Consider the following 15,352-nt stretch of genomic DNA (forward strand, 5'->3'; position numbering starts at 1 on the left):
AAAGCCGCACAGTTGTGGAAAAATATTCTTTGGGCAGATGAAACCAAGATGAAGCTCTAGCAGAATGATGGCAAGAGTAAAAAAGTGTGGAGAAGGCTTGGGAAGAGCTGATGATCCAAAGCATAGCACAGTTATAAGATTGTTCAGTCTAAGATACGAAATGTGTGAGGCTGTTTCCTGATGTACCTAATTAACTATAAATCATTTTATAAGATTTCTCTTTGAGCGTCTGCTCTACTACAACACAGTGTAAGAACTACTTGCAGCCGTTATTGAGTGAAGCCATGTGAACCTTTCCTCTGCTATGTACCAAGTAACCCCGATCTACCATAGTAGCAATTTATTTTAAAAAGCCCTTCCAGTTAATGAACTTATTTATGTTGATGTACAATACGATTTCACAACACTAAATGGGCATTCAGTGCACTCCATAGTTAGGCCCCCAATACTGTATATACAATACAGGTATGGGACCTGTTATCCAGAATGCTTGACCTGGGGTTTTCCAGATAACGGATCTTTCCATAATTTGGATCTTCATACCTTAAAGGAGAAGGAAAGGTTAAAACTAAGTAAGCCTTATCAGAAAGATCCATCTAAATATACCAGTAAACCCCCAAAGTAATGCTGCTCTGAGTCCCTTGTCAAAAGAAACAGCACATTTCTTTCCTTCTATTGTGTACTCATGGGCTTCTGTATCAGACTTCCTGCCTTCAGCTTAAACCTCATTGCCCTGGGCGTGAGCATGCTCAGTTTGCTCCTCTCTCCTCCCCTCCCTTTTCTACTGTAATCTGAGCCCAGAGCAGGGAGAGACTCAGGCAGGAAGTGATGTCACACCAAGCTAATATGGCAGCTGCTATCCTAAACAAACAGAGAGTTTCTAGAGCTGTTTACTCAGGTATGGTAAAACATTCTACAGAATAAATATAGCATTCTAACTTGTACTATTGCAGCTAATCTATTGGCAATAAAATGCCTCTGTAGCTTTCCTTCTCCTTTAAGTCTACTAGAAAATCATATAAACACTAATTAAACCCAATAGGCTGGTTTGAACTTTCACTTTCACCCATTGATAAATACGCCTTTCAAAATCACATAGAAATGAATTGAGAGCTGCGGAATTTCACTCTAGTGGCCGAACTTCACTCTTTGATAAATTTACCCCTATGGTTGATGCACCCAATGGTCTCCTATGTTTGTAACATTGGGCTAAAGGGGCGCCAGGAAGAATGTTGGGTCTCAAATTGGGGCTTCAATGAAAAGAATCCAAACGCCACTGCCCCACAGACCACTCACATACAAAGTCATAAAGAAAAAACACATTCGGTGAATGTTTATTACTCCCTTTCCTTCCCCACACAAAATACACACATTTTATTGAGCAATAACATGAAGGTTAGAGACTAAGGGGCAAATTTACTAACTATTGAAAATTCGCCATTGACGGCTTCACACCCATTGCAACACTTCGCCAGGCGAAAATTCGTTCAGGACAACGCTAATTTACTAAAATGCAAAGTTTCGTCCTGGCCAACGGACGCTGGCGAATTTTCGCTAATGTTACTTCGGCAATGCGAGCGAATCATATTGAAGATGTGCTATCATTCAATTCTGCCTAGCGCAAATTCGTTACAGGTCTTGCGCTCAGGCTAATTTGCATACGGCGGAAAATTTAAAGTTGGACGTCTTTCGGTTACATTACATTGACACTGATAACTAGACATGTCCAGGGAACCTTAATAAAGACAATAGAGTTGTTATATTGCCCTACACATGAGCCCACTGTATAGTTTATGTGACATATGTTAGAAAATGTCGGGGGGAACCCGGCTACCCCAAAAAAAAATGTAAGGACTTTTGCAGCCTATCACTCTGAAAAAAGGAAAAGACGCCAGCGTTTTTTGGGACTTAGAAGTTTTTCGACTCACAGAATATGATGTAAGTAACAGAAGATTGAGGAAGATCTATTCACTCCAATGCACTTCTCCTGGTCTGAGCTGAGGGCGAAAGAGCTAACGTTCAGTAAAATCCTCATGCAGAGTAACGTCCAAAACGAAAAGTCGCCTGGCGATAGAGTGCGAATCACTGCTAGTGTCTATCTCCTTCGCTAGCACCTGTGCCCGTTAAAAAATCGCCAAAGTCCCTGCGGGCGGTAAAACTAGCGAATTGTCGTAAGCGTTAGTCACTTCGCACTTTAGTAAATCTGCCCCAGAGTCTCTCCAGCAATACTGTTTATCCACAAGTCCGTTCATATAAATATCAGACACATATAAAACTGTACACGTTATACACCGCGGAGACTTCAGCATGAGATTCTGAAGATAAACACACACTGCTTTTTGGGAAATTCGGACAATGTTTTTATGTAATAAATGGAAAAGAAAGAAAAGTAAACGTTTTTACATTGTCTTTTAAAACCGACCTCTGCAATAAGTTTTATTGGTGGTCTTTCAGAGGCATCCACATTGACCTCTTAAGTGTTCGCTCGGGGGCATATTTATCAAGGGTCTAATTTCGAATTGAAAAAAAAATCGAAATTAGAATTCAAAAAGACCAACCGTAATTAAGTGAAAGGTTTTTTTGGTCGAATAGGTCTGTTTTCGATCCGCATTCGGCCGAATTTGAATTGTACTAATTGAAAGAATAGCGCATTCGATCAAATTTGATTTGAAGTTTTTCCCAAAAAAAAAAACTTTCGACTTTTCAAAGTTCACCAATTGACTACCCCATAGGCTAAAACAGCAATTGAGCATGTTTTAGATGGCGAATGGTCGAAGTCGAATTTTTTAACAGACGGTACATGATAAATTTCGATATTCACATTTTTGAATTTTTTTCAAATTCAAATCGAATTTGGACTATTCCCTAGTCAAAGTACCCAAAAAATAGCTCGAAATTCAAATTGTTTTCATTTGAAAATTCACATTGACCTTTGATAAATCTGACCCATAGGGGCAGATTTACTAAGGGTCGAATTTCGAGGGGTAAAAAACCCTCGAATTCGACCCTCAAAGTAAAATCCTTCTAATTCAAATATTGAATTCGAAGGATTTAGCGCAAAAGCTTTGATCGAATAAAAATCGTTCGGTCGAACGAATACATCGCTTGAATCGAATGTTTCGAACGATTTTAAGTGATCGATCGAAGGATTTTTATTCGTCCCCATAGGCTAACATTGGACTTCGGTAGCTTTAATCTGGCGAAGTATGAAGTCGAAGTTTTAAAGAGACATTACTTCGATTATCGAATGGTCGAACGATTTTTACTTTGAATAGTTCGAATCATTCGATTCGATCGAATTCGATCAAATTTGACCAATTTGATGGTTGAAGTACCCAAAATTCGAAATTTGAATATTTTTTTATTCGAACTATTCACTCGAGCTTAGTAAATGTGCCCCTATGTGTGAAAAGAAGCCGGGTAATAACATGATACAAGTCATAATAAAGCAACATAATGCTTTCTGGGTGTGGCACTGATTAAAGGAGAACTTATACCTAAAAAATGAATGGTGCCTTATAATTGTGAATATTCATATTTCTGAAATTGTTTATGGAGTGTCCCAGCTTTGTTTCCTTTCTCTGGGTTCAGCAGCCTTTTAAATAAAGGCCTTTTGGGTTTGGATCCAATACCAGGTTGGGCATGAAAATATATGAGGCTGAATGAAATGGCAGGGGATCTCCCTAAATTTTAATGCCAAAAAAGTTCATCTTCAAGCACTTTGGTCTACTTTTGGTTTCAACCCTGAAATAAAAGGTAAATCAGAAGGAAACCTTTTATTTTCATCCCTTTAGCAGGGTTAATGAGCAATCCTGAAATATATTTGCCTCCCTTTCTGCTAAATATTCGGCCATTCTCTCTGCAACTTGGAAAGCAGGTGGAGCAAGATCAGAATGAGGCGGAGCTTACAATCCATTGCTCTTCACTATGATAGGACAGCTTTGCTGCTGGGCTAATAAGGTTTAGTAACATTTATTGGTGCACAAAATATAATGTATTTATCCCTTATTTCCAAGGACAGTTCCACAAACAGTAGAAATGAAATCGGTTATGGTAGGCGTGCGCCTTATTAAGGTGATGCAATGGAGCAATGGGGCCCTAGGCTGCATTTTCGAATCTTGCCATTTGTTTAACGTGTAATATGCCAACGGTGCAATAAGAGCTGCAATAAAGTGTGGTTGTGCCTTGGTGCAAGGCTGATGGGAATATTGGACTATCATCAAGTGCAGAGTTGAATCCTGGTTCTTTTTTTAAAATGGCAGGACATCTTCTAGAGTAGACTACCCAAAATAAGTGTGTTCTATCAAGAGAATGGGCTTTAGAATGAATTGTGGGTGGGTATGAGTGCATATGGACCCAACAGTCACCTCTATCCTGGATTTATAGAATGGATATACTGTACGTGACTTATTGAATGGCATAGGTTGTGGCCCACCACTTTCCATCTTCAATTTCAAACATTTGCTTGTTTTTCTGTTCAGCTTGCATAGCAAAACCATTTGTTTAAAGGGATACTGTCATGGGAAAAAAATTTTTTACAAAATAAATCAGTTAATAGTGCTGCTCCAGCAGAATTCTGCACTGAAATCCATTTCTCAAAAGAGTAAACAGATTTTTTTATATTCAATTAGGAAATCTGACATGGGGCTAGACATATTGTCAGTTTCCCAGCTGCCCCTGGTCATGTGACTTGTGCCTGCACTTTAGGAGAGAAATGCTTTCTGGCAGGCTGCTGTTTTTCCTTCTCAGTGTAACTGATTGTGTCTCAGTGGGACCTGGATTTTACTATTGAGTGTTGTTCTTAGATCTACCAGGCAGCTGTTATCTTGTGTTAGGGAGCTGCTATCTGGTTACCTTCCCATTGTTCTGTTGTTGGGCTGCTGGGGGGGGAAAGGGAGGGGGTGATATCACTCCAACTTGCAGTACAGCAGTAAAGAGTGACTGAAGTTTATCAGAGCACAAGTCACATGACTTGGGGCAGCTGGGAAATTGACAATATGTCTAGCCCCATGTCAGATTTCAAAATTGAATATAAAAAAATCTGTTTGCTCTTTTGAGAAATGGATTTCAGTGCAGAATTCTGCTGGAGCAGCACTATTAACTGATTCATTTTTTTCCCATGACAGTATCCCTTTAATATTATTGTCCCACTGACAGTAACAACAGCCTTCTTGTCTCAAAGAAGAATTTATCTCTTATTGGGTTGAACCATTTGAACTGGTGAGAGAATCCTTTCCTCTACCAGTGGAAAAGCAAAAATAGGGGCTGTTTGGGAAGCCCAGCTATTACTCAATGGCATTCAAGCTTGGCTTTCTGTCCACGTTGACTCATACCTACTTCTATAAGGGAAATACTTCCCCAGTAAGCAGTGGTTATGCTCTAAGAAGCATTTAAACAAAGTAACGGAATGTTTGGTTAGAGAACTAAACATGGATTAGAGAAGAAAGCATAATTCTGTACCTTACTGAGGATACACATAGAGATGATGAACATATGTATATAAATGACAGCTCCATCTTTCCTGGCCTGCAGCAGTTTGATGGCACAATTCTGAACCAACAACTTGACTGAGAATCTGACCATTGTCATTAAATATTCATCCACACAGAGAACTTTCAGTATCCTGATAAAAAGTCAGTAAGGGGCACAGTCAGATGGTGGAACATTCTTTGTTCTACTGTCAGTTTCATAGAAGAAATACACTGTATGCAGGTGTACTTTTGATGTAGGCTCAATGGTGCACAAGCCCTGCCGTGTGTGCCGTGTCCCCTTTTCATTAGCCACATTCTCCGAGTGAGATAAAGGAGCCGCATGTGGTGCCCAGCTACGCGAGGAGCAAGGCTGATGCTCTTGGCACGGGCCATATTGGAGGAACACGTTACTTGACCTCTTACTCAACATCTCCAGTCAGTCTACAGCTTAAGGGAGATGATCTTGTAACATTATTAGTAGCATGATAACACAGATGCAATATGCAGGCTGGGGTGTGGTCCATTAGACAAGTCAAGAAACCCAGCAATTTGTAGAAAACCTTAACTGACATGCACGTGTGTCTATCTAGTTTTGTTACCTGGTTATTCTACAAACGACACATAACGAGCAGAGACTTCACCTCTCCCTGATGGATCTACACACAAACAGCAGCGAAGGAGTGTGAATACTTTGAATCTCTCTCTACCAGACTGTGAACAAGATGCACAAACACATCATTAGGTGACACTTCTTGTGCTTGTAATCCGCTCCTCACTGGTGACTGAATGGTTATTAAGCATCAAGTTGAAGATCCGTGGCATGAGCTTGGTAAGGGTTTTGCCTCTAGGAGCCCTTCTGTTGCATGTCGCTGTCTAGTACATGTTTTCTTAATTCTGCCTGCAGAGTATCGATACGTCTCTGAGCATCCCTCAACTGGATCTTCAGAACTGTGTTTTCTTCCTTCAGTAAGGCCTTTTCCTTAAATGGGGGAAACAAGAAGATAACGCATTAGAGCATTAACCAAATTAAATCAGGATTGAACTACCTTACAACTGAGGGAGCGGCTCAATTATAGGAACGGGATTCTGCCTGTTTGCTCTCCTAGATACATCTGAAGCCCATCCTGGAGGTCAGTTAGGGTGGGATTTTGGGTGAAACCATATTTCCTCCTTCTATGTGTTCTTGGAGTCATGCTGGTTAGGCCCTGACCAAACTTTGGAATTTTAAGGGGGGTAAATAACTTCCCTGATTTTCAATGAGAAGATCACATTGGTCAAAACACATAGGGGCAAATTCACTAAGCGCTGAAGCGCCGAACGCTAGCGTTTGTCATTTTCGTTACTGCACAAATTCACTAACAAACGCTGGCGTAGTTTCGCTAGTGTTACTTCGCACCCTTACGCCTGGCGAAGTTTCGCTAGCGATGTAACTACGCAAATTCACTAACGCGCGCAGTGTACTGAACGCTACCTTTTACGCTAGACTTCCTTCGCCACCTCAGATCAGGCGAAGCGCAATAGAGTAGATAGGGATTGCTTCAAAAAAAGGCAACATTTTTTCTAAGTCCCAAAAAACGCTGGCGTGTTTTCTACATTATGGCTGATAGGCTGAAAAAGATCGAAAAAATTTTTGGGGCTCCCCTCCTCCCCCCCTACATTTCCTGACTCATGGCAACTTACCTAGACAGTGGGCACATGTGTAGGACAAAATAAACATTTTATTTGATGATTTGAAGCTTTTCTAGCCATTTGTAGTGCTGATACATATACCTCCATTGAAATTTGAATTTGGCGCCGTATGCAAATTAGCCTTCGCTAGCGTAACTTCGCTTTACTTAGCGAATCAACGCTAGCGCAACTTCGCAACCTTACGATACCCCTGAGCGCAACTTCGGATTTTAGTGAATTTGCGAAGCGCTGGTGAAACTACGCCTGGCGAAGTTACGCCTGGCGCAACTACGAATCTTAGTGAATTTGCCCCATAATGTTGAATAGCTGTTAAAGAACTTAGGAGCCATCCAGTGATTTATATAATTAATATGATTATATGAGTCCCCTTTGCAATAACTGGCAGCTATTTCTTTTGTTTTCTGTGAGTCATGATGATTATGAGGCATTATGAGTCAGTTAGTTGGGCCAGTGAGAACATTGTTAGGATAAGAGAGCTCATTTATCTAAAAAGAACTATGAGGGATCCCCCCTCCACAACCCTATGCTTGGATGTGTTCTTTTAAAAAGTCATATCCCACATTTATCAGATCTTCCAACAACCCAGCTTTTTTCTCTTCACTTGTACAGTCCTTCCACTGCTCATAGGGACACAACCTCAACTCATGCAACATTGTAAGCTGACAGTTTACCTTCTCCAGCTCGTGTAAACCAGTTTTGCGTCCCCTCAGTTCTGCCCTTGCTTTGCGGATGGAGTCCTTGTTTTCCCACTTGGCATAAGCCTTCTTTCGGGTGAAAACTGGACTAGGACAGGGGGAAGGCATGGGGCTTTTAGGGAGATGGGAGGTTAGGTCTGGGGTCCTGCTGCGCTGTGGGGAAGGAACTTGTAGGCACAGGCTTTGTGTCTCCGTTTGTGTTGCTCGGTGTTTCACAGCCGGCTGTAGTCGTACTGAGATCTTCTGTGTTGAGCTCCCCATAAGCATAATTGTCCGATCCTTACTGACCTCTGTGTGGTTGTCAACATCATCTCCATTAGGATAGGAATATGGTCCTTCATCTGCTCCTGAGCAGTCTGCAAGGAACATGAGGAAATTCCGATGGTAGTGTCAAGACATTTTGCCATTGCAAATCCTTCTACTAAAATAAATTGCATCAAAAGGAATGAAAGCTTACGGGTCATTATTTTTTTTCTTTTACTTGTATTGTAAGTTCCTGTTAGGTACAATGTCAAAGTAAAGTGCCAAACTCACACTTCTTGCTGTTTGAAGCCTCGGGTGTACTCCTCTCTGCACAGGTTCTCTCTCAACAATTCCAGCAGCACTCCGATCCTTGATCAAACTTTTTTATTCGTGCAACGTTTCGGGGCTATACCAGCCCTTTATCAAGCCAATCAATGACTTGATAAAGGGCTGGTATAGCCTGAAACGTTGCCGTTGTTGCACGAATAAAAAAGTTTGATCAAGGATAAGAGTGCTGCTGCAATTGTTCATTTCATGTAAGTTCCTATCAGGGTTCTAGATGGGTTTTGGGCTTGTTACTCTTCATAGCAATGTTATTTGTGATTACAGTGAACACATGTTGGTTCATTCCCTTGTGTCGTGAGGATCCTAGTCGTCATTAGCTAAACCAAAATACAATTTGAGACAATTTTTTTTATCCTGGCCAATAGAAATATACCCCAGCTCTGTCCATACCCTTCATATATAGAGTAAAACAAGACTTCTCACCATTTGTTTGCCCTTTGCCTCCTGCTGGAAGGACTCCCGACTGTCCAGCGTCAGAAGAAGAAGAATTATTCTCTCCCATGGAGCACTTTGACCTCTTCTTACATTCAAACACCACCAGTTCTTTACATTGCTTATGGCAATTCATTCCACAGTCTGTAGAACAGAGGGAACAGTTTAGATCAACACCTCTGGTTGCTCCTCATACTGTTTAACTGCCATACAACATAATGGATGGCCCTATGCAAATACTGAATGAGCCTTTAGAAGAGATTCTGTGTGTTTTACAGTTGTTTTTGTGTATACAGCATAGATATAACTATAAGTAAACACATACGGACAAAGCAAAACATATGCCGTAGAGCCGTACAATATAAGGGATGATCTTTTGTATACAAAGTTATATATTTAAGAGCGAGTATCCAACGCATAGTATAATTAGCTAAAAAACACTTACCTTTGCACCTGTAACCTTGCTTGATCACTCCCCACAACTGAAAAAAAAGAATAAAAGAGTTAATTTATTGTCCTGCCATATCCAAAGTCCATGCAGCAGTAAGACTTGATATAAACAGCAGTTTGCATTGATGTGCCTTTCTTTACATTCCGAACGTATGAAAAACACCTGCCGGTCCGAAATCTCATTCCTAAAACAAGGATATAATGATGATAGTCCTCCCTTTGCTGCTCCAACAGCCTCTGCTTTTAAGGGAACACTTTCCACTAAATGTTGGAACATTGTTGATGGGATTTGTGCACTGAACCTCTATTTGTCTCTATGAATGTTGTGTCCGAATCCTTATTGCACCCCTGATAAATGGTTTAAAAATGAGTGGTGAGAACAAATTTCTACTTAAACTTAGACCTGCAGAGCTCATGATGAATCAAACTAGAATAAGCAAAGACAAAGTCCAATGGTTTTTCACTGTGGGATGTGTCGCTGCTGGGCTAGTGTATTAATGGAAGTCCTGTGACCCACTGGAGTTGTGATGTGGCTCAGCAGGTGATTGGCAGGTCACATATCCTTGGGGTAATACATACACCCTACACAAATTGTGCCTGTGAAGCGCATACTCACAAATCCCGCGCAGTTATCACAGAAAGTAGGGCGCATATAGGTTGTCTCCCGGAAACTATGGAGGAATCCCAGGCCAAGCTTTGAACAAATGGAGCTGGCTCGCATGAAGTAAGCGGTTATCTCCTGCCTGCTGATTAGTCCTTCCCTATAAAGAGTGGAACATGAAATGATCAAGAGAGATGGAATCTCCATATTGTACCTCCCCAGGATCAGTCCATTTCAAACAAAACCTTTATACCACCTTTTGGCCAATGCTGCTTATTTAACACTTAAAGGGATACTGCTTTTCATAACGCATCAGTTAATAGTGCTGCTCCAGCAGAATTCTGCTCTGAAATCCATTTCTCAAAAGAGCAAACAGATTTTTTTATATTCAATTTTGAAATCTGACATGGGGCTAGACATATTGTCAATTTCCCAGCTGCCCCAAGTAATGTGACTTGTGCTCTGATAAACTTCAATCACTCTTTACTGCTGTACTGCAAGTTGGAGTGATATCACCCCCTCCCTTTCCCCCCCCAGCAGCCAAACAACAGAACAATGGGAAGGTAACCAGATAGCAGCTCCCTAACACAAGATAACAGCTGCCTGGAAGATCTAAGAACAGCACTCAATAGTAAAATCCAGGTCCCACTCAGACCCATTCAGTTACATTGAGTAGGAGAAACAACAGGCTGCCAGAAAGCAGTTCCATCCTAAAGTGCTGGCTCTTTCTGAAATCACATGACCAGGCAAAATGAGCTGAGATGCACCTACACACCAATATTACAACTAAATACACTTGCTGCTTCAGGAATGACATTTTATATTGTACAGTGAATTATTTGCAGTGTAAACAGTGTCATTTAGAAATAAAAACCACATCATTAAATCATGAAAGAATTCCTTTAATTTCATGCGCCTCTAACATGAACTCTGAGATTTCAAATCCAAGACTAATAGACTATGAAAACTAAGCAGCTACTTCTGCTTTGGGTGCCTCTGTTTTTTGGCTCTTTACTCCCAATGAGATTACCGTATATACTCGAGTATAAGCCGAGTTTTTCTGCCCCCAAAATATTCTGAAAAATGCTACCTCGGCTTATACTCGGGTCAAGCCCAAAAACAGTTGCCGGCGCCCAAGAATAGTGGCCGGTGTCCAAGAATAGTCTCCAAGAATATTCGCTGGCGTCCAAGAATGGTCGCCTCCAATAGGAGCCGAAACCTTAAATTTTTTGATTGAAATTTACCAGAAGCTGCTGCATTTCTCACCCTAGGCTTATACTCGAGTCAATAAGCTTTCCCAGTTTTGGAAGTAAAATTAGGTACCTCGGCTTATACTCGGGACGGCTTATACTCGAGTATATACGGTAGTACATTATTATTATTATTATTAACAACATATATTTATATAGCGCCAACATATTGCGTAGCGCTGTACATGTTTCTAGGACACTGGAACACATTCCTTGCTAGATGTTTTGTATAAGCCTTATTGAAAAGAAAGGGTTACAAGATAAGAAAGCAGTAGTATATTATATGCTTAGCTTAAATGGTCAGTAACAGTTTCATATAAAATACTTACAAATATTAATCAAAATAATTGTATTCTGGCCCTTTACAAGTTGCCTGGCTTCTGTTAAATTGTCAAGTAAATGCTGGAAATGAATTAACTTATACAGAGATGCTAAACTTGTGGCCATCCAGATGTTGTTAAACTATAAACTTGGAAGTGATTTGAGTTGTAATTAAACTACAGGGCCACAGCGTGGGTTTCCCAGTTATAATGGTTATTCTGAAAGAGGTGCATGAGAGTCAAGATGCCACTGAAAGTCCCACCAAAAGGAAGAGACGCTCCTCCTGCTCACCTGTCTTTATCCATGACACAGAAAGAGAAAGGGAAGCTGGCCGCGATCTTCTCAAACTCTTCCTGCGATATGTAGCCATCTTGATCCAGGTCATAATTCTTAAACACAGACTGCAAAAACAATAAAGAAGTTAGTACCCAGAGCAGTGATCCCCAACCAGTGGCCCATGAGCGACATGTTGCTCACCAACCCCTTGGCTGTTGCTCCCAGTGGCCTCAATTATTTTTGAATTCCTGGTTAGGAGGCAAGTTTTGGTTGCATAAAATGCAATGTACTGCCAAACAAAATCTCATGGAGACTACCAGTCCACATAGGGGCTACCAAATGGCTTAACTTGCCATTTATTTTGCACCGTGTGCATAGTGTATGGTACTTAACACAAACATATACAGATCGGCACTTACATCCACCATCCTCTGCACATGTTTGCTGATTGTTTTAGGATCTGGTTTTGGAGATATTCCTGATGCCCAATCTGCAACCACAGGAGACTTGGAGGGCGTGGAAGGCTGTATGGGGGAGAATGACAATTATTTCTATATTTATATAACTATTTGTGAGTTGCATTTACCGTATATACTCAAGTATAAGCCGTCCCGAGTATAAGCCGAGGTACCTAATTTTACCTCCAAAACTGGGAAAGCTTATTGACTCGAGTATAAGCCTAGGGTGAGAAATGCAGCAGCTTCTGGTAAGTTTCAATCAAAAAATGTAGGGTTTCTGCTCCCATTGGAGGTGCTGGCGTCTCGTTTTTGGATGCCGGCGACCATTCTTGGACGCCGGCGAATATTCTTGGAGACTATTCTTGGATGCCGGCGACTATTCTTAGACGCTGGGAACCGTTTTTGCGCTTGACCCGAGTATAAGCCGAGGTAGCGTTTTTCAGCACATTTTGGGGGCTAAAAAACTCAGCTTATACTCGAGTATCAACAAAACCTGTGGATTTGATATATAATTTTCCAGTATTTGGCAAACTGGTGACGCATGTAAAGACACCTGGTGCAAACCAGTCAGGGACATTATCCTTTGTCACGTTTCTTCAATTATTATCATCTCAAAACATAAGGAGACTGTGGGGAAGATTCACTAACGGGCAAATTTTCGCCAGTGTCAGCTTCGCACCACTTTGCTGGTCTTGCTGCATGACCCACTGTCTCTTGAGATTTATTAGTTTAGTTCTCTGATATGATCCAGAATTCATTGTTCCATCAATGATGTCAAGCCATCCAGGCCCAGATGCAGCAAAACAGACCCAAACCCTGTTTCACAGATGGGATAAGGTTCTTATGCTTGTATGCAGTAGTTATCTTTCTCCATATTTAATACTCCAAATTTAAAGGAGAACTAAACCCCCCCATACCAAAAGCCCCCTTAAACTGCCTGCCATTACCCCCCACACACTGTGCAATAGTCAAATAACAACCCCTTAAAAAAAATCTGACACTAAGATGCAATGCAGCAGAGCTCCTGGTCATGTGACTTGTGCCTGCACTTTAGGAGAGAAATGCTTTCTGGCAGGCTGCTGTTTTTCCTTCTCAATGTAACTGAATGTGTCTCAGTGGGACCTGGATTTTACTATTGAGTGTTGTTCTTAGATCTACCAGGCAGCTGTTATCTTGTGTTAGGGAGCTGCTATCTGGTTACCTTCCCATTGTTCTGTTGTTAGGCTGCTGGGGGGAAAGGGAGGGGGTGATATCACTCCAACTTGCAGTACAGCAGTAAAGAGTGATTGAAGTTTATCAGAGCACAAGTCACATGACTTGGGGCAGCTGGGAAACTGACAATATGTCTAGCCCCATGTCAGATTTCAAAATTAAAAATAAAAAAAAATCTGTTTGCTCTTTTGAGAAATGGATTTCAGTGCAGAATTCTGCTGGAGCAGCACTATTAACTGATGCATTTTGAAAAAAAAAAAAATTCCCATGACAGTATCCCTTTAATGCCGTTGTAAAGTTTGGTAGAGAAGGAATAATGGTCTGGGTCTGTTTTTATGGAATAGGGACCCAGGTGCTACGGAAAACAAACACTAACATTACAGCAAACACAAGGGTCGGAACTAGGGGTTGGTGGCTGCTTAGGGCACAATGGGGTAGGTGGCCCAACTTGGCGGGAAATGCTTGCCAACTGCAATATTGGTTTTTAACTTTAACTTGGTCTTTAGGGGAGACTTGTTTCCTTGCTCTGTCCCTGTGATGTGACATTTTGGTTGTTCACTTCTACTATGGTAGAGACACTGAGACTTCAAGGAAAATATGGTGCATCCAACCAATATAAGCACTACTACAGTCAATATAATTTCAAAAAGAAATATGAGTTAGGGGGACATACTCACAGTTCACCCCAGTCCAAGGGTGCATATACATGAGAACCAAACCAAGACTGGGAGTTCCTCCAAAAAAGTGTTCAGGCAGCAATTAAAACAAAAAATACAAAAGTTTATTAGGACATAATAGGACATGGCCTAATAAACTTTTGTATTTTTTTAATTGCTGCCTGAACACTTTTTTGAAGGAACCCACTATCTTGGTTTGGTTCTTAAGCACAGACCACTGCCTACCTTATTATACTCAAGTCTTTTTGGTTTCATCCATTCCAAGTTAATCACAAAATAGAAATTGGTTAAAATGAGTCGCCCCATAGTGTTTAGTAGATGTTCGTTTCTTTCCTAACCAGTGGCTCAATATGAAAATAATGTATTCAAACAAAAATAAGATCTCCTACCGGTGCCCGGTGATTCCTTGGCTCTCGTGCGTATGACAGCTCATACATTTCATCTTCAGTATAATATAAATCGAGGGAGAGCTGCAAAAAAAAAAACCAAAAAAAAAACGCATTGGAGAATATTTCTACAGAATGTGGAAATGATGATGAATATTTAAATTCAATTGCTGCAGTATCATCAGATACTTGTGATCTACTGCAAGATGTACAGGAGCAAGGTGAGAAAACCAACAGTGGATATATCTCTGCCTGAAAAGTTCCCTTAAAGGAGAACTAAACCCTTAATTAAAAAACCCTACCCCCACCCTACATAGACCCCCCCTCCCTGCTCCGCCACTAGCCTAGCTGTTACCCCTGGTAAATGCCCCTAACTCTTTACGTACCCCTCATCTTCTTCTCTTCGGTAATCTTTGGGTCTTCTTCCGGCACTTCTGCAATTTCCATCAATTTCGACGCATGCGCAGTTGTCAAAAACCCGAAGGCTGTTCCAACTGCGTATGCGCCGATACGCTGCTCTCTTCCCGAAGACTACCAAAGATGGTGCCCCTGAACTCCGATGCCCTGAATCTGCACTGAGGGGTAAGTAAAGAGTTAGGGGCATTTACCAGGGGTAACAGCTAGGCTGGGGGGAAGCAGGGAGGAGGGACTATGTAGGGCAGGTGGGTAGGGTTTTTTTAATTAAGGGTTTAGTTCTCCTTTAAAGCTATAGTGACAGCAATAACGGTGCTTTTACATCATGTGATAGTGTCATCCCATTATCCAGAGAGACACATTGGGGCTCATTTATCAACACTGGGCAAATTTGCCCATGGGCAGTAACCCATAGCAACCAATCAGTGCTTG

At 41.2% G+C, this 15,352-nt stretch overlaps 1 protein-coding gene across 2 annotated transcripts in view; it reads right to left on the reverse strand.

The window, feature by feature from the left end:
- Window positions 1–5,088: 5,088 nt before the first annotated feature.
- The window catches only part of rasgrp1.S (RAS guanyl releasing protein 1 S homeolog), a 48,209-nt gene continuing 37,945 nt past the window's right edge, over window positions 5,089–15,352 (reverse strand). For both annotated transcript variants that reach the window (XM_041574830.1, XM_018232206.2), the window contains exons 10-17: window positions 14,510–14,590; window positions 12,193–12,297; window positions 11,789–11,898; window positions 9,942–10,086; window positions 9,321–9,357; window positions 8,867–9,019; window positions 7,832–8,211; window positions 5,089–6,450 (exon numbers count right to left, since the gene is read on the reverse strand). In XM_041574830.1, the coding sequence (XP_041430764.1) occupies window positions 6,316–6,450; window positions 7,832–8,211; window positions 8,867–9,019; window positions 9,321–9,357; window positions 9,942–10,086; window positions 11,789–11,898; window positions 12,193–12,297; window positions 14,510–14,590 (1,146 nt within the window). In that variant the 3' untranslated portion in view covers window positions 5,089–6,315. The remainder of the gene's footprint in view (window positions 6,451–7,831; window positions 8,212–8,866; window positions 9,020–9,320; window positions 9,358–9,941; window positions 10,087–11,788; window positions 11,899–12,192; window positions 12,298–14,509; window positions 14,591–15,352) is intronic.

This window comes from Xenopus laevis, chromosome 8S, assembly GCF_017654675.1.
Source record: "Xenopus laevis strain J_2021 chromosome 8S, Xenopus_laevis_v10.1, whole genome shotgun sequence".
NCBI classification, from domain to species: domain Eukaryota; kingdom Metazoa; phylum Chordata; class Amphibia; order Anura; family Pipidae; genus Xenopus; species Xenopus laevis.